This window comes from Grammomys surdaster, unplaced genomic scaffold (assembly GCF_004785775.1).
Source record: "Grammomys surdaster isolate TR1022 unplaced genomic scaffold, NIH_TR_1.0 100, whole genome shotgun sequence".
NCBI classification, from domain to species: Eukaryota; Metazoa; Chordata; class Mammalia; order Rodentia; family Muridae; genus Grammomys; species Grammomys surdaster.
Genome location: NW_021604579.1, coordinates 15,775,540 through 15,803,174, shown reverse-complemented (window position 1 = coordinate 15,803,174; position 27,635 = coordinate 15,775,540). Strand labels below are relative to the sequence as shown.

General features: G+C 40.6%; 1 protein-coding gene across 7 annotated transcripts in view; it reads left to right on the top strand.

Annotated features, from left to right (window-relative positions):
- Positions 1 to 27,635, top strand: part of Sgip1 (SH3 domain GRB2 like endophilin interacting protein 1) — a 197,364-nt gene that overhangs the window by 163,572 nt on the left and 6,157 nt on the right. For all 7 annotated transcript variants that reach the window (XM_028785371.1, XM_028785363.1, XM_028785357.1 and 4 more), the window contains 4 exons: positions 15,862 to 15,973; positions 22,879 to 23,034; positions 25,307 to 25,439; positions 27,011 to 27,213. In XM_028785371.1, the coding sequence (XP_028641204.1) occupies positions 15,862 to 15,973; positions 22,879 to 23,034; positions 25,307 to 25,439; positions 27,011 to 27,213 (604 nt within the window). The remainder of the gene's footprint in view (positions 1 to 15,861; positions 15,974 to 22,878; positions 23,035 to 25,306; positions 25,440 to 27,010; positions 27,214 to 27,635) is intronic.

Sequence of the window (27,635 nt, the reverse complement as noted above, 5' to 3'; positions counted from 1 at the left end):
CCTTGCATCTGGTGATGAAAATCAAAGAGCAGCAAAAAAAATCCTTGCTGCCATGAGTCGTCTTCTGTCTCAGACCACCTTGGTCACCTGTGTCACACTGTCCTTTGTGGCCCGGCATCCTTGGCACCACTCTCTACATTTTCATTCTCTTTCCCAAATTCACATTCACTTCCCTAACTGAATCCCAGCTCTCTCCAGGGACCCACCTCTCTCTGAAGCAGTCTCCACAGGATGTGTTTCACTTGCCTGTGGGCCATATGCCATGGGGCTGAGAGTCACTCCCGACATTGGTCATTTGATCATCTATCCGATCACTCCACTGGCTTTCCTTGACCCTTGACCTCAGGGCCTCCCTCTGCATTCATCTGTGAAGGACCAGTAACTTCCTTTTAATCATCTTCATTTTCAAGTGTCGTCTCTACTGGTTCTGTGGGGATGACCCATCCAACCCATGGTCTCCAGGACCTCTCCAGTTTCTTCATCCCCAACTTGTTGCTTCCACTCTGCTCAGCATCAGCACCTTGAAAACAATGCTTCCTGGCAGGGTTCAGTTTAGCCATTTCGTATCTAAAACTTGTCATAGGTCTTACATAATAGGAACTATGTTGAGCAATAATTCTCTCATTCAACAGCATCTGTTGAGCATTAGATGCACACAAGTGCCTTGCTGACCACTCCACACTAGGGGAAAAGAAAAGAATCCCTGTTGCTACATAGCTTACTTCTAGCATACACAATGAAAATAAAGAGAGAAATAAATATCTATAGTATGGAGATGGTAATGAGTTCTATATGAGGAATAAAATATGGAAAAGGGTGGACCGTATTAGGAGAAGTGAGAAAATAAATAGCAAATAGAGCAATGCCCAAGCATTCATTGTGCAGGAAGTACCTCTGTTCTCATTTCACCTACAGAAGCCACTGCTGAAGAAAATGAGATTTGGGTAACAGCTTTCCCAAGCCTCATAGCCAGCAGAGTAGAGGTTTCAATTCCACCAGCCTTGAGGGAGACACCCTGCGCCACTCCTCAGCCCACAGTGCTCAGTCTCCATGGCAGAGCAGGGTTTTCCTCCATTCTAGCTCTTTCATTCCCAGACACAGCTTGCCTGTGCCCTCCCCCCAGCCCTGAAACTTCCTCTCCCACCCTTTCCGCTCTGACTCTGCCCACCAGCCCAGTTCTCCATTCGGGTTCTTTTCTATATCCTGATCAGGCCCCAGAGTGTGAAGATACGTTTCTGGATGCACTTTGGTCATCTCTGCAATAAGATAATCGTTTCTCTCTGAACTCATGCTGTCTCTGAGACACAGCACTCCAAATGTCTGACCAAGTTAAACAGGCTTTTCAGTGTCCCTAATTGTCATAATTACATGCAGAAAACACATACCACCACCCTTGTCTGTCTGTCTGTCTGTCTGTCTGTCTCTTTCTTTCGTGTGGTTCTAGGGATTGAACCCATAGTTTCACAACCACTAGGCGTGTACCCTGTCACTGACCTTCATCCCATGCCACTCATTTTTCTTCACACAGACTTGTATTGAAGACCTGTAAGAGTTTGGAAAAGGTTCAATATTTTTCCCCATCACAAAGTTTCTTATTAATTCATTTAGAAGTCATTAGGAAAGGAAAATTGAAAGGTGTGGAGAGTTTTCTGGGAATCACTTGCTTTGCTAAATTTCTAGAGTTTTTCAGATGGGCAGGGTTTTCTAGTTGTACCTACCCTACTCAGGTGAAACAATGCAGTAACAAAAAGCACCAGTTCTAGTCAATCTTCATTCCAAATACAGGCCTAGTCCTTGCCTTTCTGCGATTGTGTGTTGTCTTTGGTACGCTTATGAACTGTACAGTCCTTTCACTTAATAATGAAGCTTGTACAAGGGCTTCCTTCTTTGCTTTAACATACTAACTCTGTTTAAAAGATTAAAGTGCAATTGAAATCTGCAAAATGTAATACCAGAGAAATCTGTGAAGATTTAGATTTTCCCCTTTTTTCTTCATAGTAAACTAGTTACCTAGCTCCAAAAATCCCTCAGAATGAACACATGGATGTTGGCTTGTTCTTGCTGTTTGAAGACATCACCCCACCTCACTCATGTTTTGTGTAACACAGGCATGCTGCAGACAGAATGGGCAGAGCATGTTTTAGTCATCTTGTTTGAGCAAGATATCTAGGCCAGATGTGTATGGGAGCACCTAAGGAGGTCATGAATGTCTAGAACTCATGTCAGAATCTCTCTGATTAAATAGTTCTGGCAAAATTTAATGAATGGTAGCTTCTGGGCCAAGTGTGTTACCAGGCAGGGCATACCTAGACAGTGAAATAGTGAATCATGTATGTATTTATTTATCACTTTAGCATATTTAGGTACTCCTATCTTTGCCAGCAATGGTGCTGCAAGATTTCATGGATAACCCATATACAGTACACTTCTGAGCTATCACTCCAATATCACAGGCTCAGGTCGTTCACACCATGACTTAAAGTGGCACTCTACTATTCACATCTCAAATGGTGGTCAGAGATGCAGGGACTTTGGAACCATCTTCAAGGTCTCACAAAGCTGGTGATTAAATCCAGAATTATTTAATTATTGCTAGTTCCTAAAAGTTATGTTTTAATCACCTTAGTATTCAAGTTCCTGTTGTGCCAGACAAAACTCCTAATCTTGAGGATTTAATGTCGTTTAGTCTTTGTTTTATAAACTTCGGAATGGAAGGGATGGTAGTCATCCAGCAAGATAACTAAGAAAACCCAACAGGATCAACTTGTCTTTTGTGTATTAAATTATTACATCACCTGAAAGGGTTTGGTTTTGCTTTTTAATTATCAAGGCTTTGAGGTGCATTCAAACTGAGTAAGAAAAATGAAGAGACATGACCAAAAAGGTGCTGGATCTCAGACACTGTGTTTTCTAGATTCTGGTATTTTCCTTCCTTCTGATGTCATCTCTTAGCTCCTTGTCGGTGGCTAAGCCAGGATCTTCTTGTGTCTCCATCATATTCAGCCTGTGTTATATTTCCCTCGTTTTAAGACCATGATGGTCCAAAGTGCAGGTCCCTGAACTGTATTGTCATCAAAAGAAGCTGAGCACAATCAAACAGAGGTCCAGTCAAACAAGAGACCTCCTGCTTTACTGATAAAAACTTTCACCCCTCAGAGAGGAGATGAACCCCAAGGGCACATCATACTTGCCTGGGTGCAGAAACAAATTGTTAAACAGGAAGATCACAAATCATAAGCCCTCGTAGAAGAGCTATTACATGGAGACAAAGGGAAATCTGAAGCATAAATTCGACTTCCCTGGGGCAGGAAAAGGAAATAACCCATGATTAATAGATCATAAAAAGCTACCAAAGATTCACTCGTTCCTTCCCTCAGTGGGTAAAACTATTCCATCACTCTTCTTAGCTATAAGTCTCACTGTTGGAATATTTGGAATACCAAACAAAATGATGTCTGCCTTCTAGAAACACAAACACCAGGAATCGAGTACTTCCCATAAGGTGGCTTTAGCAAAAGCATGGAAGAGTTGTGAAACTCTAGAACAACACAAGGGGTTAACTGAGAAGAATCAGCAACATCTTCTTGGAGGGAAGAGGACTTGCCCCAGCTGACATTAAAGAACCAGGATTCAGAAAGCTAAGTGCTCAGGCTTGAAAGAGTAATGTAAAGGGAGTTAAGGTGAGGAACACCCGGCTTATACTCAGCAGCAATAAATTCTGGGCAAGTGAGAAATGTTTGCAAAGATGGGCCAAGTAAATCAAGACTGTATTCTAAAGTGCTTTGCTTTCTTGGAGAAAGAATTTGAAATACAATCCCTGTGCAAGGTGAATTTTAAGGGCCTTTTTGAGGTGGTGGTGGTATGTGAACACCTTTGACATTTACACTTAGAATGAAGGAGAAGTTGAGACGGAAATGGAGTGGACTAATATTAATATCATCTGAAATAGCAACATTCCATACCTAATAGTATGGAAGAAAATTGGAAGGCTGAGTCCACCTTCAGATATGGAGCCATCTAAGGAGCCATGGACAGTCAATCACACCAAGTACCTAGCACTGCCAAGTATCATTTTTTTCTCTGAAGCTAAGCAGGGTCCTGCCTGTTTAGTACTTGGATGAGAGAACGAGAGAGAAGTCTGTTGTTAATCAGGAGAAAGAAATCAATAAGAGTGATATGACCAGGAAGAAGGACTGAGATTCCTGTGTAGCATCCATCGAAGATAAGTCCAAGAGGAAGTAGACTGTAAAGACACGGAGCTGTCTGCTGAGAGCGACAGACTCTGGATCCACAGACAGGAAGATTTAGAGCAGCTGCAACAAGTTACTCCATTGTGGTTTTCTTATTTAAAAAAAATTAGTGATTAATTTTGAGAGAGTCAGTCAACAGTTATCTTTTTTTTTAACTGTTAATGGCCTAAAAGTCTTGCTTTCTTCTCTCTCTTGTTCATTCGTACTTGTGGCCGTGTTTAAAACCCAGTGGCGTTATAAGTGTTAACAACTTGACAACTAGAAGAGAAAACTGCAGAAGAAAAGCATCAGCTTCTTCCTGGCTGTTATGATAAATACAGGTTAACATAGGACTTATGGGCTGTTTCTTTTCCTTCCTACCTGCTGCCCATCAATGCCTCCAACACTCTCTTGAGCATGTATCCTTCCCTGTGACATAGTCTTACTTTACTTCTGCTTTTTCTCCCTTCTGACTCACACACGAATGCTTACATACTTGAGATCAAAGGAATGTTTGTATTTGTTCGCTCATATCAAATAAAAATGAAACGGTTCACAGTAAAATAATTGAGTATTAAATTGTGTATTTCTTTATTGGTAAAAAAAAAGTTATTTTTATATAATACTTCATTTTTTCTTTTCCAAGTAGCAGGGGCTCTTGAGAAAAAAATTAAGTTCACTACCTACCCCATAATAATCTTAGGGGCATATAAGTCATGGTGAAGAAATTTGCTGTCCTGTTAGGACAGCCAATATTACAGAGTTTGACTAATGTACCCCCTTAAGGTAGGTTCAGTATGTTCACAGTTATAGCTGTGAAAGGAGTCAAGACTCTTTGTGTAGGTTCTCAGAATTCATTATAATGGAAGTGTATTTACTAATTTTTCATGCTTATTAACTGTAACAGGTAGGCATGTGGTAGGGAAAACAGTGATTAAATTTGTAGAACTTGGCTTTAGGTACTGTGCATTTGTTATCAATATTATTACAGCTGTGCCCATTCACCCAGTGATTGTTTACTGAGTACCTGCTATGTGCAAGGGTACTGTGAAAGCTATAGGGACACCGCAGTCAATAAGAAAAGCATGTCCTTACCTTTATAATGTACAGAACCCAGACATCAAATGAACAGTGACACTAACATGTAAAGAATATTATTAGTAAGGAGATAGAGAGCTTTAGAGGCATCCATCAGTGTTCTGTCTTATTTTCTCCTCTAACCTAAGGGCAATGGAGGAAATAGGAGTGATTTAGGTCTAGGTAGCATTCTTTGAATACTAATAACTGTTGCTGTGCTAGCATTCCAATACACCATTATATGCCATATGTATATGTTACTGTAAGTTGGTTTTATCCTAAATATTAGAAAGGAAACCTCCATTAATTTATATCAGTGTGCTTGGTAATACATATTTACACATGCATATATATATACAATTACATATGTAAAGGAGAAGTGGGAATAGCTATATTTTATATCTTAAAGAGGGTGGTGGTGGTGCTGCTGCTGGGGGGGTGCGCACACGTACAAGTGTGCCTGTGTGTGTGCGTGCATGTGTGTGTGTGTGTGTGTGTGTGTTTAGTAAACATACTGTTTAGAATCTGTCATAAACCCTGGGGGTTGGAGCTATATCCTCAGCACAATGTGTTATAACCTAAGTTTTGCATTCTCGCTCTGGAAGCTGAATAATAATGGTACCTTTGTTATGGCACTGTGGTCAGGATGAAAGCCCACGAGTTCACTGTGAATGCAAATCATTCAGTACATCCTAGCTTTTACTACCATTGTCCAAGCTCATGCATCCCTGGCTAGTGACACGTGCTGCCTTTGTGTCAATTTTGCTTGCTTTCAAGAAGTTTCTAGCATTTCTGTCTTCTACATAAATCATGTCACAGTAAGATCTGCTCTGAGTTGCTACCTGGCTTTCCTTTTGATGGACAGCAAGCATTTTTTCCCTTTGTTGCTTATGGAGCAAGAGGATGCTTGGACCCATAATACCACCTCCCTCTACACCCACCTCCACCAGAGCCAATCCTTCAAGCTTACTCTAGACTAATATAGTCTAACTGGTGGTGCCCTCCTGTGCTAAAGCTGCTGGGAGATGTGCAGGAAAACTAGTTTTGTCTGTTTGTTTGTATACCACAGCATTTGGCAGATTTGACAAGTAATTTCAAATCTCCCCCGAAGAAAATGAAAGTTAAGAAAGCAAAGAAAATTGCTTAGCTCTTCAATGGTCCTGAGCCTGCATCAGACAATGGCTGGCCAATAATCTCTGTAGCTTTTTATGTTTGCTATGAGTCTTTTAAGAAGGATTAGCCACAATTTTAGGTTGCATATTTTCCATAGCAAAGATAGTCTTTTAAGGGCTAGTGGGTCTCAGCAGCTCACTGCATACCTAGCATATATGAGGCCCAGCACTACAAAAGGATAAAGAAAAAGGGAGAAACCCCTCCTTTATGAGCCTCTAGCTGCCCTATTAAGGAGGAGCGACATAAATAAGTGGAGAAGGTACACTAGTGATATAAAGAGATGTAGAAGATTGGGAGTCGCTTCCCTTTCAAATTCGTTCTGTCTCTGGGTTTGAGACATATTTAATTAGCATTACCTCCAAACTAACTTCAGACTCTTGGTTATGAAACATCCTTACAAAATGTAAACCAAAACACAAACATAATTACACCTTATAACAACTATTAACATAAACGTATCTTTCCCATTTTTAAATATGGGAAAGATAAATAACATCGGGCATGTACTAACAATTATACACTAATTGCTTCGTTACATCCAAGATTGCTCTGACGTCCTCAGGAAGAGGCACTTTCAGTCACTGCTGTTGGGAATTCATCAATGATTTTGCCATCATGCATGTGGCTGTCATTTCTCCAGAGCCTGTCAGCCAATAGGACCTAGGGTAGAACTGTTTTACTCTTTTACTGCTCTGCTTAGGAGTCACCAGGACACGAGGAAACACAGGGGGAATGAGGCTGCTTTTCTTGTTGGCAGATGATCAGTTATACAGGTACTGTGTGTCTTCACAGTAACGGTTGGTTGTCTGCTGTTCAGCCTGGTGAGAACAAGCTTTTGTTTCACCTATGTGCTGACAGAGAAGTGTGAAGACGGCCTCTGATAAAACACCAAGGCTACTCCGGGAAGTCTGGCAAGGGAGCAGGGCAGGGATCGTCTTTGCAGGATACTTTGGTGGTACTGTGTTGTTGAGAACAAGAAGAATGGTTACTCGTGACGGTTCCTCCCATCTGTAGACTTTGGTGGTTTTGAACTGTTACTCTCAGCTTATTAACAAGGAAACTGGCCACTCAAACTGTGGGCTTTCAGGGAGTCCGTCAGTCCCAGGCAGCTTTCCTCCTCCTCCTTCTCCATCCATATATGTTAGCCTCATCGGGAAAATAACTTTCAATAGTGCTAAAAATTGCCATCATCCAGTTTTTAACTCTAAGGAACCATATAAGAAATTAAAAATAGAAACATAGGAACCTTGATATAAGATTCCCAAGTAATTTGCATGTGGTTATACTATTTCATTATAGAAAACTGGGAGAAACGAATATGTAAGAAAGTAAGATAATCTGTGATATAATGACTACAGACAATGCCTATTGTTGTTCCTCTGTACTTCAGTTATGATATTTTCCCTGTGACTGCGACTTTGTGCACCTATGGCTTGCTTATCTGACCAAACATCACATACGGTGCACCTTCTTCTTTTAACATACTCTCTGTGCCATTACTAAGCACCAGAAAATAACTCACAATTTGCTTTCTGTGATCATTTTTATATTGAGTTAAACACTTTACTAGTAAAATTTTAAATATATATATATGTATATCAAAAAGGACAAACTAAAAATTTCACCCAAAATCACACTTTTTGTAAATTGATACAGAAAACATTTTTAATATTTTATTGAAAATTCTTGAAGAAACCCCTTTCTGTATAAACACACACACACTCACACACACACACCAGTGTAGCATTTAGTTGATCCTACAAAGCCATCTAATGGTACACTCTCCACTGGTCTATTTTGAGATGCAAAATAAGCTTCAATACAGAGATGAGTATTTGTTTAGTAACCGATGATGGCAGATGATATCCAAGCCACTGCCTTGCGCATCCCCATCAGAAGCAAATTTAAGCTTCAGGTATCTGAATTGTGACTGGGACCAACAACTGATTATTTGACACAGTCATTTAGCTTTGTTAAGCCTATTTATAATCTTAACTTTGTATTTTTTTATTTTATTTAAATGTGATAACATTGATAGCTTAATTTTACAATACATTAAAAAAAAACCTCCAGGATTTTATCTATATTTATTTTTCCAAGTTTATTTCTAAGTTTCTGCAAAGCAAACAGCTTCCCTGAAAGTCAGGCAGAAGGTTTTGAACGTTAGTGTTTTACTATCCAAGGGTCATTCCATAGTTCCTATCTGTCAGCCTATTTGTCCCAGCCTATTTGTCCCTATAATCTTTCAAGATTATAGGATTTAAGTTCCAAGGAAGACGCACAGGCACATATGTGAGGTAGTCTTCTGCATAAACTGATTTTTCACATTCTTATTGCATCAAAGCATAGCTTTTTTTTTTCTTTTCCAAGCATTTTTAAGGGAAAGAAAGTTCCAATGTATTAAAATTCAGTCAGGTACGTTAAGGGAAATTAATGTAACTCTGCTGAAGCGACTGTGAGAGAAACTGGTAAAGTCCACCTGAGCTTGATTCAAAATCAGTGGGGCGAATGCTCTGTGAGCTGGTACAGCTTATCTGTGGAGATCAGTTATAAGATGCATCTTGTTAAAATGTATCTAGAGGTATATCTTTGATACTAAGGGAAATATTACATAGAATATAATATCCAAGTTGAATATGCAAAAGCTCTGTAAACCTAACAATAGCCTTTAAACTGGTTACATTCAGTGAACTGTATCCATACACGAACACATATAAGTCTAATCCTTTTTCCCACAAATGATAATACTTCATTACAAAAAAAAAGAACATACCAAGTGTCATATTTTATTTAAAAAGAGTAGGGGAACAGCAACTTTAAAAGTAAACACAAAATAAATAGCAGAACCTACCACCATTTTTAGGAGAAAATGTAATTCAGAGTCAGAACACAAATCCTTTCTCAGCCCACTGTTGCTGTCTTAAACCACTTCCAAATGAAGGCAAGAGAATACATTAAATAGCTCAATAGAAATTCTTGAGTTTTGACTTTCTTTTGATATTTGATTTTAAAAAATTTATCACATTTTATGACCACATTTGAGTTAGCTTTCTACTAAAGAAGAGTGCTGCGGTATGGCTTGCAAAGTATGTCCCCTTTCCAGGTTTATTCCATAACATATTCAGAGTCTGCATTCGATACTTACCCCTCACCCCTCCAGAATCGGGAGTACTTAGCTTCTCCTGTCAGGTACTGAGTTTTTCTGTTTCTTTCATATGCTAGGACATTATCTGCTTTCTCCTTTCAAGGTAAAATGGTCATTTTTGCCTCCAACCTGCAGCAGGCTTAGTGGAATGACAATTTGCTGTCCTTTCTCCTGGTGCCCAGGAATTGCTACTAGTTGGCTGGCCCTTCTAGGAGTACCAGAGATGTGTTATTGTAATAACAAATATTGCACCTACTTTGAGTCTTTCACAAGCTAACCGTAATCTAATGATTGTAGTTTTAAATAAGTAAAAATTAAAATATTAGTTTTTAATTATTTAAATTAATTTTAATAAAGCCTGTTTCTAAACAGCTTTTATAGCCTATCATGATACAAATACTACACCAAGCAATTTAAACCAATACACTAGGCACCTGCTGATGTATGCCAAGTTAAACATGTATGCACAGAAACAGTCAAGAAAACCAGTAGAGGGATGAAAGGAATCCCTTTGAACAGGAATCTCCAAAGCTCCCTTTGTTTTCTACCTAAAACTCAATTCTAATTCAAAAACTAAACTGTAGTTCTATAATCTTACCAATGACAGCTAAAGCACAATGGTCTTCAAGTGTATACCACATTAAAGACTTCAAAAATACTGCCTCTAGTGGGTGGTGCAAGTTGTTAATGCTATTTTTATTAATGCTATTTTGAAGATGAGGAAACTGAGCCACAGAGATATCAAACACCTGTCTCTAGTGGAAACCAAGACTTCATACCTGGGTGGATGTGACTGGAGAGCCCGCGCTGCCTTTGTTAATCTTGTGATCACATCCCTCACTTAGCAGTTCACCTTATGGTCAACTAAGCATTTAATGACCACCATTGTATACCCTTACTGCAGAGGTTCTCAACCTTCCTAATGCTGTGACCCTTTAATACGGTTCCTCATGTTGCGATGACCCCTAACCATAAAATTGTTTCTATTGCTACTTCATGACTGTCATTTTGCTACTTTTGTAAATAGTCATGTAAATATATGGTATGCAGGATATTTGATATGTGACCCCTGTGACAGAGTTGTTTGACACCCAAAGGAGTTGAGGGTTTGCATGTTTGGCCCACAGATTGAGAACCATTGTCTTAGTGTTAAGCTTTTCATTTGCTTATGTCTTATACTTACATGTTTGTGTCCTCACTTCTATCTTGTATACAGCAGAATCCGTATGTGTACTCAACCTGCCAGTGAAGGGAAACTATGTTCAGAGCATCTGATCTCTGTTATAAAGTTATTCTCGTAGTGACAATCTTCAATAGCTACAAAACACCTGATACTGTAAGACAGAAAGTTGAGTGTGCACTGTCTGTTGTCCCCTTTCCTCCTAAGAGGAGTACAGGTAACTGACTTCCCTACAGTCACAGCACTGTTTTCTTACAGATTTTTGGCCTTAAAAATTCTGATCCTTTGAGACACAGGATAATAAAATTTCATATGTTTTTAAATTTTTAAAGCTCTTCTTCAGTCTCTTAAGCCATAACTTTGACTTTCTTCACCATCATTGACATTATCCTAGTTTCAGTCAGTAATTTCAATAAACAAAGACTCTGGTTTTACAGGGGACACAGAAGCATTCACTTATGACCAACCACATTGAGCACAACGTCTATGTGATATAGCCTGGCACTCTTCACAATTAAAAATGATCTACATTTGGTCTTACAAATCTGTAGGAATGATTTTTTTTCTTATCTTCAGAAAATAATGCAAAGGGAAAAGATCAATAAATACACAGATAAATTTAAATTACCACCTAGAAATGACCTAACATTTTGAAAAAGGTTTGTAGGGATAGTAAATAGCTGTTGGAATGTGATGACAAAAAAACGATAAAAAATAAAGTAAAATACAAAGATGCTCTATTTTTGGTAAAGTACAAGTCTATGAAGGAATTGGAACTGTAAATTGTGGATGTTTTATGATAAAAGTGTTCTCTGTAAATATCTTATATACGTTTCTGCTTTCGTAGCTTTATTGATCAAATCCATAGAAATGATTATAGTGTCCAAGAAGTGGACACAGCAAGAGTAAAAGACGGTAGGGCCTGGTAGGAGGAGTCAGGTGACAAAGAGTGAGCGATCTGAGTTAGAGCTTTGCCCTCATGGTATTCCAGAGTTTGGTCTATCTGCTGAAGTGTTTCTAGTACCTTCTCATGAGCTTATCCACCACAGAAAGTCAACCAACTAAATCCCCTAGTTGATTTCTTTTCCACCTATTCATCTACTGAGATGTTTTCTTTTTCAAAATCACAAATGTTTGACTTACTTATTTCGATGTTTTTGTTTTGTTTTGAATTTTGAGACAGTCTCGGTATGTAGCCCAGGATGCCCACAACTTGCCATCCTCCTGCTTCAGCTTCCAGGATGCTGGCATTATATATATCCAACACCATGCCAGATTGCTTGGCAATTTTTCAGTCTTAATACATAAGAATTTCATATTTACTTTTGCTATTTTTCTCATCAGTTTCAGCTCAGTATCCCAAGTTTTTAAAACCTCTTGAGCATATCAGTAAGTTCATCTTACTCAGATAATCTCCATATTGTGTTATGACAATCATCATAAAAATAGCTAATTTGATGCTGGTACAGACCAACCACTACTCTAAATGCTATACGTTTTTATCCTTACAACAGGTCTACAAAATGGTTATGATTGTACCATTCCTGCCCCACCCCACCCCCAAAAAAACAGTTTAGAGAAGTATCAGAAAAAGAAGCAATCCCAGGCTGGATGCCAAACCCTGTTCTCCCAGCCTCTACCCAGTGTCATCGCTGAATGTCTGTTCTAGTCTCCACACTGGTACTGCCATCATCACTGGTACCACCATCATCACTCCCACTACCCCTAATAATTCTGGTAATAAAAGACCAGTCTGTGAACAGAGCTCCAGACCATTCATTAGAGAGTCCTTCCTCAGTAAGCATTTACCATTGATTCGTGCTTATACATAGCATGATTCATGTAATTGTCCGTTCACTTTAAAAGACCATTCTCTACCTAAATCACACCACTTCAGTCACAAAAATATCCTGGCTATTCAAAGGTTTTGCAGTTTTGAAAAATAAAATTCCCAGAACATTCTTTTTATCTGTTAACATCTGCATTTCTTATCAATTTTATTTTCTTTCAAGACGAGTCCTTGGGAGAGGTAGCTCAGTGGGTAAGGTGCTTGGCTACTTACGCTATGGACCTGAGTTCAACCCTCAGTATCAAGGGAAAGCCAGGCATGGCTCTGTACGCCTCTGTAACTCCAATACTGACGTGAGGCAGGTAGGTCTCAGGGACTTGCTGCCCAGATAAATTAGTGGAAAACAATGAGCTCCAGTTTTAGTGAAAAATTCTAGTCCCAGGAAATGAGACAAAAGGGACTGAAGAAGACATGCAATGTCCACCTCTGTTCTCTACATGCACACACAAGGGAAGTGAGTAGGCTACATTATACTGAACATGATCTAGATGTAGAACACACACACACACACACACACACACACACACACACACACATATCAGATACTCCATGGATCTCTCATTTTCTAGGGGACTGTTCTAATCTCAGTTCCAAAGACCTCAAGAAACCTATACTCGTACTTCAGATTGTATGAATGTTGTATATATGTGTACTTTGCTCTGTGACATATGCAGAGATTTTCATATAGATTCTCAAAGGACAATTACTTTAGTGTCTGTTTTCACTTATAAATTTTCCAGGATATTTGTATAAAACTCTTCATCACTGAATTCCTAACCCATTTTATTTTCCCACAACAACCTTTTAAAGCTTTTGCTGAATGACTGTATTTGGTGGCAGTTTTTATTATTATTATTATTATTATTATTATTATTATTACTTCGCTAAACCTCTAAGTTTCAATCACATGGAAACATGATCTTACTGTAATGATAACAGCCTAACCTCTTCTCCATTCTGGCCCCCTTGTTAGCATCAGCTACGCAATCTTTGTCTTCCAGGACCTATTAATGACTCTATAAATATCCAAGTGAGCAAATGAATTGAGCAACACTATAAAATCATTTCTTCCATTCTTATTTTATTACTTATAAATGAGTGTAAACATCACCTTTCTCAGATCTAACAATGGGTGATTGCTTGTGTTCTTTAGGAAAGTTCGGTATGATCTTGATTCTATTTCAGGAAATCTGCAACCCCATGGTGCAAGGCATGCACACTCCAATTGACTGAAAGTGTTTTCCTGACTCATATGGTTCTATAATTTTCCACTAAGGAAACAAAATAATATAGTCCTCAGAACCTAAATTTTGAATTCACACATGCTTTAGTACCAATCTTAAAATTTTTGTATGCCAGCTAGACAAAACTGGGCAAGTTGTAGAAACTCTTTGAGTCTTGGTCCTGTATTAATTGGTTTTCTATTACTGGGACAAAAAATGTGTAAGATGTTCAATTTGGGAGCTAGCAAGGTGGCTCAGCAGTTAAGAGGAAGTTAAGAAGAACTTCCCGAGGACTTGGGTTCAATTCCCAGCCCCCACTGGCATCTCACAACTGTCTGTAACCACAGTCCCACGGGAATCTGACACCTTCACACAGACATACATGCAGGCAAAACACCAATGCACATCAAATAAAAATAAATAACATTTTTTAAAAGATCAACATAAAAGGAAGAAAGCTTTATTTGGGGGTGACACTTCCTTGGCCATGTGCTCTAGTACTTGGTGGTGGTGGCATATAGTGGTGGCACAGTATATCATGCCAGAAATGTGTAATGGAGGAGGCATTTTGCCCCATCATGGCCAGAGAGCAGAGTTATTCAGGAAAGAGTCTTATCTCCTGCAAGAGCATACTGTCAAGGACAAAAATTCTTTCCATGTGACCCCCATATCCTAGAGTTTCCAACATCATCTGGCAGTGCTGCAGGCTGGGAGCCATGCCTGTCATATATGGATGATCTGCTAAATGAGTACCATGAGGCACATAGTAAATGTGAAGGACAGAATGCTGAGGGAGGCCTGTGCTGTGTGAGTGATAATGTTGATGGGGATGACGCTGTTGTATGAAGATGGCCATAACTATACACTGAGCTGTCGCTCCTGGGAACAAAGACCATGTTTGACTCATCTTGAGCTTCCTCAGCATCTACCTGCAGGCCCCTGATACATGATACTAACAAATATTGGTTAAATTGATGACTTGGTCTTGTACCAAGTACAAGACCAAGTACAAGATACTAAGAGATGAATGAAAATAGAAAAAAGTGGGAGAGGGGAGATTTCAAAAAGGCATGATGGTAAAAATGCAAGCTTTACAGGAAAGCAAATCTAGATTGGGATTCTTGTTTTAATGCCTGGATAACTGTATTTTCTTGGACAATGCTCTTTAAACTTCAGTTTCCTCTTCTGTAAAAGTGACTCTCCCTGCCTATCCTCCAGGCTAAGGAGAAGGTGAAGTTAAGCACCTTCATGGTAGGCATCCATTGGCTTGTTTGGCACACAGCAGGTGTTCAATGAACATAAAGATACTGATTTGGTCCACAGCGTGATGTCTGTGCCAAGTCAATGTGTATGGTTGGTTTTTTTTGTTTTTGTTTTTGTTTTTTTGTTTTTTTTGTGTGTGTGTGTGTTCTTTTGGGTTTTTTTTTTTTGTTTTTTTTTTTTGTTTTTTTTTTTTTTTTGCGGCATATGCTTCAGGCAAGGAGCTTGACCTGCTGAATCTGAGAGCAACAGACCTTTTTAAAAGAGAAATAATGCAGAAACATAGCCCCGAGATATGTAGCAACACTTGACCATCTCTTCCAAAGGAAGGAGGGTGGTTTTCAATCTGAGCACTTGATTGGTGGGATGCTCTAATGGGAAATAGGAAACTAACACTTCTCTCTTTTAACCACCTGCTGCACAAACTGTCATGCAAATACTGCCTCTTGCTTTATGCAGAACATTTCTAAACCCCTGTGACTTTATTATTTGCTTGGATTTTCATCTGTTGTGAAGCAACTGAGTCAACATCAAGTATGTTTGTCTATAAACCAGCCAAATATTTCCTCCTAAATACTTGTGCTCTTAGTTGAACACACAGCTACTGTGCAGTCATGTTCTTAGTGAGAGTTACCCCGCCCACAATTCTTTTGTGAATTTTAGTTCAGTATATTTGTGCCTTTTACATAAGCCAAAACTAAGTGGAAGTCTTTCATCTCACACAGGTTCCTCCAGGGGGCCCAGTCCTCTGACTATGGGGGCCCAGGACACCCTCCCGGTTGCAGCAGCTTTCACAGAAACTGTCAACGCCTACTTTAAAGGAGCAGATCCAAGCAAGTAAGCCTGGGATGAGGCCTACTATTTTCTTGAAGTCTGATATATCTAGTGTGGGTGTAGGGTGGGGTAGAGGATACTGTGAAGGTAACAGCCCTACCTTCTGAAAAAGATTTCTGTGGGTCAGATCCATAAATCTAAAAACTCTCTGAAATTATATTGCATATCCTTTTTTCAAAGACAGTCTCACTATGTAGCTGGCTGGTCTGAAGATGGCTATGTAGAGCAGACTGGCTTTGAACTCATAGAGATCTGTCTACCTCTACCTCCCGTGTTCTGGTGTTAAAGACATGAACTACATCTTATGTGTGCATTTCTACACAGAGAGATATATATGGCTCTCAATACTCTGTACCAAAGGGAATCCTGACTCCAAAGTGTTGACAGGAATCATTAATTTACCATGCACACCAAAAACACTTGCACTGGATGACTGCCAAGTGTATCATTAGTTTAATTCCAGGCCTGAGTTCCAACAATAAACAAAAGGAAGCCTAAGTGAGTGATGAATAGCTCTTAATTCTCTCTTCACTCACAAGAACGGGACTTTAAATGTAAATAAATAAATAAATAAATAAATAAATAAAGCCTTACAATCTAGGGCGAGAGGAATGTGAAGCAACAGATGTCCTCACAAGTGGCATTACTAATTTTATTAAGCAGTGAGAATTAAATACAATCAGAGCAACACATTTAAGTGGGAATTCACATGGCCACGTATGGATCCACTTTCCCCGTTCTGAAGCATTGTTTCAAAATATCATGACTCTACTGATACACTTCTAGAATGCCAATATAATTAGTAATCCAGCCTCCAAGTCATCCTACCCAGTCACTAGATCTTTCATTCTTCCTGGATGTCATTGCTTTTTCAATAGCAACTAGATTTTATTCTAGATAATACAAAGAAACAAACATTACAAGACTGGGGTTGATCCAGAGAGGTGTGAGATGAGAGAAACAGAGGTAATGGGGGAGAAAAGAGAGAGAGACTCCGATAGGGCATATAAACACTGTCAGCTTAAGCTGATAAACACATACTACGTACAGTTAGTCTTGTAGACTCTATTAGAACAAAGAATTTGTCCAACTGCCTACTATGGGAGTTGGAAGAACCACTCATTGCTGACTGATTGATGCCTTGAACACTGAGGCTGATAAGAACTAAGAAAACAGAAGCAGGTTTATTTTTAAAAATTAATAAAATGTGGAGAGAATATGTACTCTGTAGTGGAAATCCTGGGGGAATCACACAGTGGATCCTCTCCTCTTGCCTTCTCACTGGCTTTCATTCATTCCCTCACTGATGTATTTAGAGATGTAACTGGTGTTCTCAGCTTCCACTCTGGCCCCTCTATAAAGTCCACCTCTGTATAGCACACCACTTCCATGGTCCAAACTCTCATCTGTTCCCAGGGAAAACACTTCCCAGGGATCTCTGAGGTCCTGGGTGCTCTGTGCTCTGTTGATGAAGAACTGGCAGTGACACCCAGTTGCCCCCTCTCTGATCTAATCTGGGTTGGTCCCTCCTCACTTGCATATATACCTCCCTCTTCTCTCCACTTCCACCACATTAGCCTATAGCTGTTTCTTTCCTCTGCCTCGTCTGTCTACCACTCAGTCTCTCTCTGCTTCACTGAAGTTTTCTCCCATGTATTCCAGGGAATGATTAGCTCACATGTGGGTGCAGGCATGGGTTCATGAATCTTGTTGGGCTGTTGTGATTCCCACAGCTCCGAAGAGACTGGAGAACGAAAGTCTTGACTGAGTTTACACCAAAGCACAACACCAGGCAGGCGCTACAGGGCCCCACCTGGTGTGGGGGAGTTCTCACTCAATCTGAAGCTCCACGGGGGCACAGAGCTCTTGGATTGGGGATCCCCGAGCCAGGAGGTGGCCAGGGACTGACTGGTCTCAAGCCCTTGGGCTCTCAGATACCGCTGAGAGGCTGAGGAAGGACAGAGATGGGAGGCATGTGGGCCCACGACCAGCCAACCCACAGCTGAGAGAAACGAGGGGGGGAGAGAAGAAAGAGGCCCTGGCAGAGCCCCACGGGAGAGACTCGGTTACTGTACTCACTTAGCAGACTGAGTGGCCCAGCTAGCTTGCTTGAAGAGGCGGTCCCCATGGCTGGACCACAGAAAGGTCCTCCAGGCAGGAAGTTTGGTGGGTTGGCTGCGACTACATTGGCTTATTAAAGGCCTTCTCTGTGTTTTCCTACAGTGAACCCCAAAGACACAAGAAAGTCCATGATTCCAAAAGGGTTTATTTTCATGGCAGATCTTGCAGTACTCCCCTGAAACTCAGGGCAAACCTGAGTTAAATAGGGAGGGAGAAGGGGGAAGGGTCTGGTGAAGAATGCTTAATTTGCTCCACCCTCTGGCCTTCAGGTAACTCATTAGTATATAAATCTCTCTAGGGCCTGGGGCCTGTAGTCACACCCTCTACTTGTCCTCTTTGGGAGGGGCTGCATTGCCCTATGTGACTGAATAGTACAGGTCAATGGAGATCTATGCCACGTGTCAGGAGCCTGGATTCTGGGAGCACAGTAAAATAGATGCCCATCCCTCACAGGCAATGGACACCTGTTGGGTCTCCGGGCTATTTCCAGCCAGCGCCTCGACCAAAACCCAAGATCCTTTTCACCGCCCTACAATGTATATGAGCAGTTTGAACCCTCACTTTGGGTTTTCAACAAATGTGTCAAACAGAAATTCTCATCCAGCCAACAGACAGCAGCCCTCATCCCCCTTCACTCTCCCCAACACCTCTTCCATCCCTCCCTTCCTTCCCCTGCCCTCTCCAAAGCCCTAACACTTCACACATACATTTTCTTTTCAGTTGTCCATTGTCTGTCTCTCCCTGTCCACTGGAAGGGAAGCTCCAACAGATGGATTTTGACCCTTCTCTCCATTGCTGTCTTCAGCATCAAAACAAGGCTGGGAATGCTCAAGTTGTAGTTGCTAAATGACTCAAGCTGACTCCCTCATCTAAATTCTGCAGAATGGTTACACTGCCCTGATCGTTTTACCAGACAGGAGGCAATAGGTGAAGATGCCTAGGATGGAAAATAAGGCTTGTGTGTGAAGTAATCCAGAGTCTGGTGAAGAATGGGGTATAAATATGATTCAGTGGAAGACAAAAAGACCTCAATATTTTGAGTACACAACTTTATTTTTTTTTTAAATTTGTCCATATGTCCAACCTAGAAAAGTGTGAAGTAAGGAGGCAAAAGATGAGGATTGTAAGGAAGGATTCAGAAAGGGTCCTTTGAACTGAGTGTTGTGATTGGTGAAAGATTTTTCATAGTGGATATGCCCAAGTGGGTTGATTAAGCAGCTCAAGTGCATGCACACAGAGCCTGCTCAGGAGGAAGCTATGTGCTCAGTGTCAGCAGTGCAGTGCAGTTTCTCAGGCTCTCCCCATACTTGAGATCACACTAGAACTACCTGCAGATCCAGTAGTCCAGCTAGAGAATTAACTGCTACCTGTGGCAAGAGGGAAGGAAGAGCCGATGTTTAAGTCATATGCCACCTGGCTTGGAAATTTCTTTATTCTTTGTAAATGCCTCATTTGTAAATGCTTCATGGTTCCAGGCTTTGTTCAAAAATTCATTTCTTCTTCCATTTTGCATTATTTTAAAATGTCATAATTCAGATTCACATCATGCATTGATGCTCACATCAAATGCTGATAGGAACTGTCCTTAAGGTTAAAAATCTTTTCCTAAAGAAATAAAAGGGCATCAAACAAGAGTTTAGTAATCTATGATTAAAATAATCTTAAATATTCATTTAGTGAATGTGGAGAATATTAAGGCAAAGCAAACTCCACACACTGTTTCTTTAGCACCCTCTACTGACAAAGCTTTACCTGATGTTATAGGCAAAGTAAAACAATGTTTTTTTTTAATTCCAATTCTCCCAAAGTAGGTAGTAGAGAATGGATTGGAATTCAGTTTGTAAATTGAGTTTATGCTGAAGTTGATGCTATGATTCTATATTCAATTTGGAAATGCAAAAGGTCCCATTCCTGAAAGAACTTTGAGAAAGAACAGAGTCGAATGCTGGAGAGATGGCTCAGCGGTTAAGAGCATTTGTTGTTCTTGTAGAGGACTCGATTTATGTTCAGAGTACCCACATGGCAACTCACAGCCGTGTATAACTCCAGTTCTAGTGGACACAATGACCTCTTCTGCCTCAGAGGGCACCAGACACATGTGTATGTGATGCATAGTAATACCTGCAGGCAAAACACTCATACACATAAAAAAATAAAATAAATCTCAAAAAATGTATTTTTTAAAGGACAAAGTTGGAAGACAAATATAACGTGATTTTGCACCTGTCATAAAGCTATAGTAAACAAGACAATGTGTTTCAAATGTGTTTCAAAATGTTTCAAATCCTCAATGGAACAGGACAAAGGATCCAGAAATGGACCCCTATCTAGATAACAACTATAAACATAATTTCCAAGGTAATTTGGAAGAGAAAATGTAGGCCTTTACCAACAAATAGAAGAGGATGCATGCAGAAAGAAGAGGAAAGAAGAAAAAATAAAGACAGAAATAAAGGAAGAGCAGAAACCAACTGAGCTCTGCATCTCACACATACAAATATTTACTAAAATGTTTTATAAAGACAAATGTCAAAGTAAATGATAGAAATTAGAAGAAAGTGCAGGAGATACTCTTTTGGTCTTGGGTTTAGCAGAGACTTCTGAGATAGAACATCAAAAGAATTCCTGAATTCCCGTAATTCTTAAAAAGGAAATGTAAATTAAAACCTCCTTGCTCTTCCAAGTGTTCTCAGGAAAAAGGAACCCAGATCCCCAGACTTGGGAAAAGACTGAAAAGCTGACAGCTGATGAATGACATCCTCCTGGAATATCTGAAAGAAAATAACTTAGAATTCAGTAAGAGAACAAAAATAAAAGTGACTTAAAGACTTGGCAGAGAATCTGGGAAGACCATCTTCAATGAGCTAACTAAGGACACATCAGCACATGAAAAGGATCTGAGGGGACCAGCAAGATGGCACAGCAGGAAAGACACCTTTGCCAAACCTGAACATCTCCCAGAAAACTGGATGTCAAAAGGATAGAACCAGCTCCTGCAAGTGGACTTCTGACCTCCATAGATGCTCGGTAGCATGCGCACTTGAGGGTTCATGCACACACACATGCACAGATACATACACACACGTACACATACATTTAATTAATAACTGATTAATTAAATCTTTTTAAAAGATCTTAAGATTCTTAGCCTTTCTTTAAAGTCAAGTTAAAATGAGATCTCACTACTCACCAAGTAATTCAAGGGAAGACAGATTGTACACAATTCTGGTTAGTATGTGGAAATACTGAGATACACACACAGCTTCATTTTCCATTTTAAAAAACACTTGGAAAAGACGAGAAGAAGGAGGGAAAAGAGAGGGAAGGAAGAAAGGAGGGAAAGAAAAAAGACACAGAAGAGGTGGCAGGGCAAAAAAAGAAACAAAGGCAGTTGGGCCATTTCCTTAAAAGGTAAAGCTATACCCAAGTGATCCCTCATTCTTAGCAAAAAAAAAAAAAAAAAAAAAAAAAAAAAAATAGAGCCACGTCCACACAAAGACCACACCTTTGTGACAGATGAAGACTGGAATGAACTCTAATATTCTTTAATGGGTGGATGGATTTATTCTTTTTAAAATGTGATATATCCACTCACCAAGAGAAAAAAATGAACTACTGATTCACAGAACTGCATGGACAACTATGAAGCTAATTCCTCTGGGAACAGAATCTGATCCCACCCCCAGACACATGTCTGTTAGATGACATTCTAGAAAGTGCCGAGTAATACAGAGTGATAAAAGCACATAGGAAGTATCTGGGATTGGAGACTGAAAAGCTGGAGCGGAGGGATTACAGACAGGCAGGAAGAAATGTTTGGGGACAATGGAAATGTGGGGCTTGATTATGTGTTGATTTCATAACATGCAAACACATGAAATTCTACACAATAAGTGACTATACTGTATCATCTTTATACCTCCATGAAGCCTTTAAAATTATTATTCTTCCTTCCATCCTATCAACTATCATCATTTTAATGTCTATGACTAATTTTAACAGTGACAAAATAGGCAGATTAATGGACTGAAGAACTAACTAATAAAGTAAACCTTTACCTTGGCATACCTAAAGGACTCTGGTCATACTACCCAGTGAGCTAAAGTATGTCCCAGTGAGCTATGATGATAATATGCAAGGTATCACCTCCAAATACACAAAAATCACAACACTAAATGATTCCATCTGTGAGGCTGACCATTAGATTTTGTGCTGGTCTTCTACAACCCAAACATTTAACAAAATAGCCAGCCTCCTTTGGTCCAACAAGGTGGCCACACGATACACACACAGCCCATGAGGGTGATGATCTCAGCTCATCTGTAGAACCAACATGATAGGAGGAGAAAACCTACTCCCCCAAGTCGTCCTCTGACTGCCACAGATGTGTGTGCATGCTCCCACACACAATAAATGTGACTTAAGGCCATTTATTCTCTTTGCTTATGACATTTCAGCAGAGGGGTATATGTTACTCCCCAAAACAGATAGTCAAATCCCCTAAAGATAAGTTCAAACTTCCAGTTCCTGAAGTAGCCACCAGTTTTAGAAACAAACTAACTATATGTTTTCTTACAACTAAGGCTCTTTTTTAAAAATATTCAGTACTCGAGTTCTCAGGCAAGCTAGAAATGACTTGACGATGGAAAGCATAATTGTCACTGTTTGTCTTTAACTCTGTGGGTGTTTTAGATTGTCAATCAAACCTTTTTCTTCTGCACCACACTTTGCATCCCAGCATACTGACCCTGTTTCTGCTCTTTCCTTTCATGTGTTTGGTATTTCAGATGCATTGTCAAGATCACAGGAGAAATGGTGTTGTCCTTCCCTGCTGGTATCACCAGACACTTTGCCAACAACCCATCCCCAGCTGCTCTGACTTTTCGGGTGATAAATTCCAGCAGGTTAGAGCATGTCCTGCCGAACCCCCAACTTCTCTGCTGGTAAATATGATTCTGTATACAATCTTAAAGAGATGATTGTCTTGACACCCTGTAAGAGTGTGCTCTCTTGCATGAACAAGACTATGGTTGATTCCCTATGGTACAGACATGCACACAGATTTGACGCAAGGAGTGGGGGAGTATAGGGAGTATGTGCTAGCTGTCAAGTTTTCTGTGTGATACTGTGTGAATGTATAGCTGCATACACATTTGTGTTTCAGTGACTGACTTCAAACAGGGTAAAGAGGCATTTTAAAAAGCTTTGTATTGCTGACAATATACACTGCCATTTTACTAATTAACAGTTGATAAGGGTAGTAGGTGATAAATCCAAAAATTGGAAAACTTCTTGTACAAACTCCTTGTTAGATGAGATAATATTGGGACTCTGGGTTATTCTTCCACATGAATTTGAAAACCTTAACTGTGAAACACACAACTGTACTATAATGGTCATTTGTTGGCATGTGTCACACCAGGGAAGGGTGTGTAGACTTGCCGCTATAAATGCACACTTTTTCATTTCAGACCTGAAACGCTGCCTTTATTATGTGCTTCTGTGCATGTGTGCTGCTTTGTGGTGGGTGTGACAAAGGTCACTCTTGACAGCTTCATGTCCATTATAAAGTATGGCTATTCTAGCTTAAAGTCTCCCTCTCCAAAGTGCCCACACTCTTCCTTTACAGCGTCTTTCCTTGGACTAGTACCAACATCATGTCCCTAAGCTATGGCAATCACAATTGCTTCCTTCCCTGACTCTAGCCTGACCCTGCTCCAGTACATTTTTACAGCCAATGAACTTTATGAGTTCATTGCTTTTTGCTGTTTGCTCACAGTCGACCAGTGGCTTCATGTGGCCCATGGCCCAGCATCTCAGCTTGTTGCCATTGTCTCTGAGCATCTACCCAAATCCATGTGTCCTCTCATTAGTCAGTCTCCTCATCGGTCCCTATAGATCAAAGGTGAGTGGAGTCAAGTCTCACATCAGGACTTGGTGTGCTAATTTGCCCATCATCCAATACTACCCTCTTCCCCTTCCTATGGCCCCACGTCTTCTCGGTTCCTCTGTTTCCCCTTATCATCTCCTGCCCTCTCCAGCCCCACTGACCATCCCCAAATGAATTATGTCCCCCTGCCATTCTCCTGAAAAATCCCCATTCCCATTCTTTTCATTAAAAATTGCCTGTCCACTCATTTGTTTATTCACCATCCAGTCTCCATGAGACAGCACAATCCAGAGGACATGGGACCTGGATGCCATCCTTCATTTTGGATAAAGAAGCAGCTGCAGGATAGATCAGGCATATGGTCACTGAACAAGCTGCAGAGCCCCAGCTGTCAGGGATACTAAGCTTTTCAGGGGGCCAAGACTGCACTCTGCTTTCCTATTACTGTGATTACCATCATTAAACTCCAAGACCTTCTTGTTTGTGACTCGAGTTCTTTTAAGTAGATCAGCAGTACAAAACCTGGGGGTTCTCCATCCTTTGGAGGGTCAAACAACCCTTTCACAGGGGGTTCCCTAAGGCCATCAGAAAACACAGATATTTACATTATGATTCATAACAGTAGCAAAGTTACAGTTATGAAGTAGCAACAAAAGTAATTTATGGTTGCAGGTCATCATAACATGAGAAACTGTATTAAAGGGTCACGGCATTAGGAAGGATGAGAACCAATGAGTTAAATGCTCTTGGATGAAATCATGCATGTGGCAAAGGATCTTGGTGATATTAGCTGTATCCTTCTCGGTTAGGCCAAATCTTCCCTTTTTCCATTTTAAAGATAAGGACTCACTGAGTACAACAGGCTGGCCTCAAACTTGCAAACCTCTTGCCTCAGCCTAATCAATGCTAGGATTGTAAGTGTGCACCACTGAATCTTTTAACTGGTTAGTTTCTGAAAACCTCTACTAGTTAAGTCAGTTCAAAGGAAAATCAATTTACTCCCCCTTGATTGCACTGACTGATAAGTCTGGGTAGAAGTAAGATAATATAGGGAGAGCTATTAAGTACAAATGAGGAAATAGCTGGTTGTCAGTCTGCTGGGTCAATAGACAGGGCCTCACCGCAGTGTCTCCCTGTGGGAACTGGGTGGCTTATGATACATCACCCCAAACTGCACTGTGCCAAACCACACTGGGGATGCTATCCTGTGCAGACTATCAAAGGCAGATGCAGAAACCAGAGACGGTCTGCCGAGATGATTCTTGTGCAGGTGAAGGTGCCGATGAGATGCTGCTCAATCGTTGACTTTCTTCCCATCTTACTAGTGATAATACACAAAACGATGCCAATACCAAGGAATTCTGGGTAAACATGCCAAATCTGATGACTCACCTAAAGAAAGTCTCTGAACAAAAACCCCAGGCTACGTACTATAATGTGGACATGCTCAAATATCAGGTAAGTCTGTTGTGTGGTCAGGGTTATCTTGTTTCACATTACAAACTTACATTCTAAAGTACCTAATATTGCATAAAAGTGTCATTTCTTTTACTATTGCTGAAATGCTGTGGTTCTAAACACTGAAGCTTTACGGAGCCACTCAGGGGCTAGTGAGGAGAATATTTATCATACCCGTAAGTACAAAGTGGGGTATTTTGTTTTATTTATTATAGAAACATGACCCAAAAATGAAGTTGAAAATACACACTCACAATTAATTAAGATTATAAGTGTTGAAGCTGAAAAATAGGCCAGAGGTTAAGCTAAGCTAAGGAAAGCACGCGTTGTTCTCGCAAAGAACTCAGCTTCGGTTCCAACTCCCTAGAGGCCCATGATTCCAGACCCAGGGGACCCAAGGCCATCTTCTGCCCTCGACTGACTCCTGCATGCATGTGGTACACATAAACTCACACGTGCACACACCGATACACATACAAGTAATAAACAAATCTATTTTTAATGTGATAGATATTGATAAGTTAGTTCAGCATAATTGTGGTTACAGCACAAGCATTCTAATACTTTTAATTATAAATGATTAAGGATGACTAACCTAGATTTTTTTTCCCAGGATAATAGTTCTAATGATGTAATTGTTCTAATGAAACTTATGCTAAGAAACAATGCAATGATGGAAGAGCCCCCAGCTATTAGCAGCTGATGGGTGCTGAGGGGGTAGACAGAGGTGAATTCTACACTACACACCAGGAATTCAAACTGATGTCACTGTCCCATGGCAATATTTTGTTATTCAAACCTGGCTTTTTCTTGTTATGACTCCCTCACTGTTGGCTTTAACTAGACTGCATAGACTGTAGGTTTTTCCAGGCAGAAGACCTGGGTTCAAGTCCTCTGATCTCAGGGAATCTCAAAGGAAACAGATCTGAAAGGAATAATGACAATGCCCAGCATCGTCTGCCTCCTTGGTTTGTCATGAAGAACAAACATGACGTGCATATTAACAGTTAACAAGTATTTAGGAGCTGCTTCCTTGCAGTGTGCTAGACATGATGCATGCTGTGTGCTAGGCATGGTGCTGTTCCTCCTCGGATCTTCCTGACAACTTACGAGCTATGTTGTTTTTATAATTCCCATTTGGCAGATGAGAACATCATTGAGGCTGAGTGGGTTTAGTGATGTGTCCAAGATCAGTCAGGTTGCTGAGCAGCAGAGCCAGAATTCACACCCACGACTGTCCAGTCTTGAGGCCACAGCTTCTAACCAACATGCTGCCCCCCCCCTTCCTAAGTACAGATAATGCGTTTGTGGACTCTAACATGCTATAGGGATTTCCACAGCTGACCTTGTTCATTTAATTGTCACAGTTACCTCAAAGACCCAACACTCCCACCTGTATCCCACCTGTCACCTGCACATCACCGCTTTTCCCTGAGATCCCGTTTGTGAACACCACAAATAATAGTGTGACATTTGGACTTGTAAGTCCAGTCTAGTGGGAGCCAACCACAGCCTCTGGTTTTAGATTAACAGTTGAAACTTACATGTTCTCTCTCCTGTCCTTTGGCAAGGTGTCTGCCCAGGGCATTCAGTCCACACCTCTGAACTTGGCGGTGAACTGGCGATGTGAGCCTGCGAGCACTGACCTGCGCATAGACTATAAGTACAACACGGATGCCATGGCCACCGCAGTGGCCCTTAACAATGTGCAGTTCCTGGTCCCCATAGACGGAGGAGTGACCAAGCTTCAGGCTGTGCTTCCTCCAGCAGTCTGGTAAAAAGCTTCCCGTTCCCCTCCCCCTGCTCTGTCCTCTAAAAGGACTCCTGCTTAAGGGACTGCAGACTTTTTAGCACCAGGCTTTACTGTGGGAAGAGACCTCAGAAGGCCAGTGCAAGGACTTGGGTGAAAACGGAAAACTACTACAGATCAGTTGAGCAGAGAAGGCTTTAATCAGGGGAGTCTGATGTTTAGCTTCCCATGCAAGCACTGAGCAGAGGCTTTCCTCTGGATCTGAACTGAAAGTGAGAGTTTCCCAGAACACTGCCAAACACCCTGTACAGGGCCTAGGGAAGGAGAGGAATTGGCCACCAAGAAAGTTAAGTTGGTTTGGCTCCTAACAATTTGATTCCCAGGACTAACGCCTTCTCAACACACACACACACACACACACACACACACACACACACACACACACA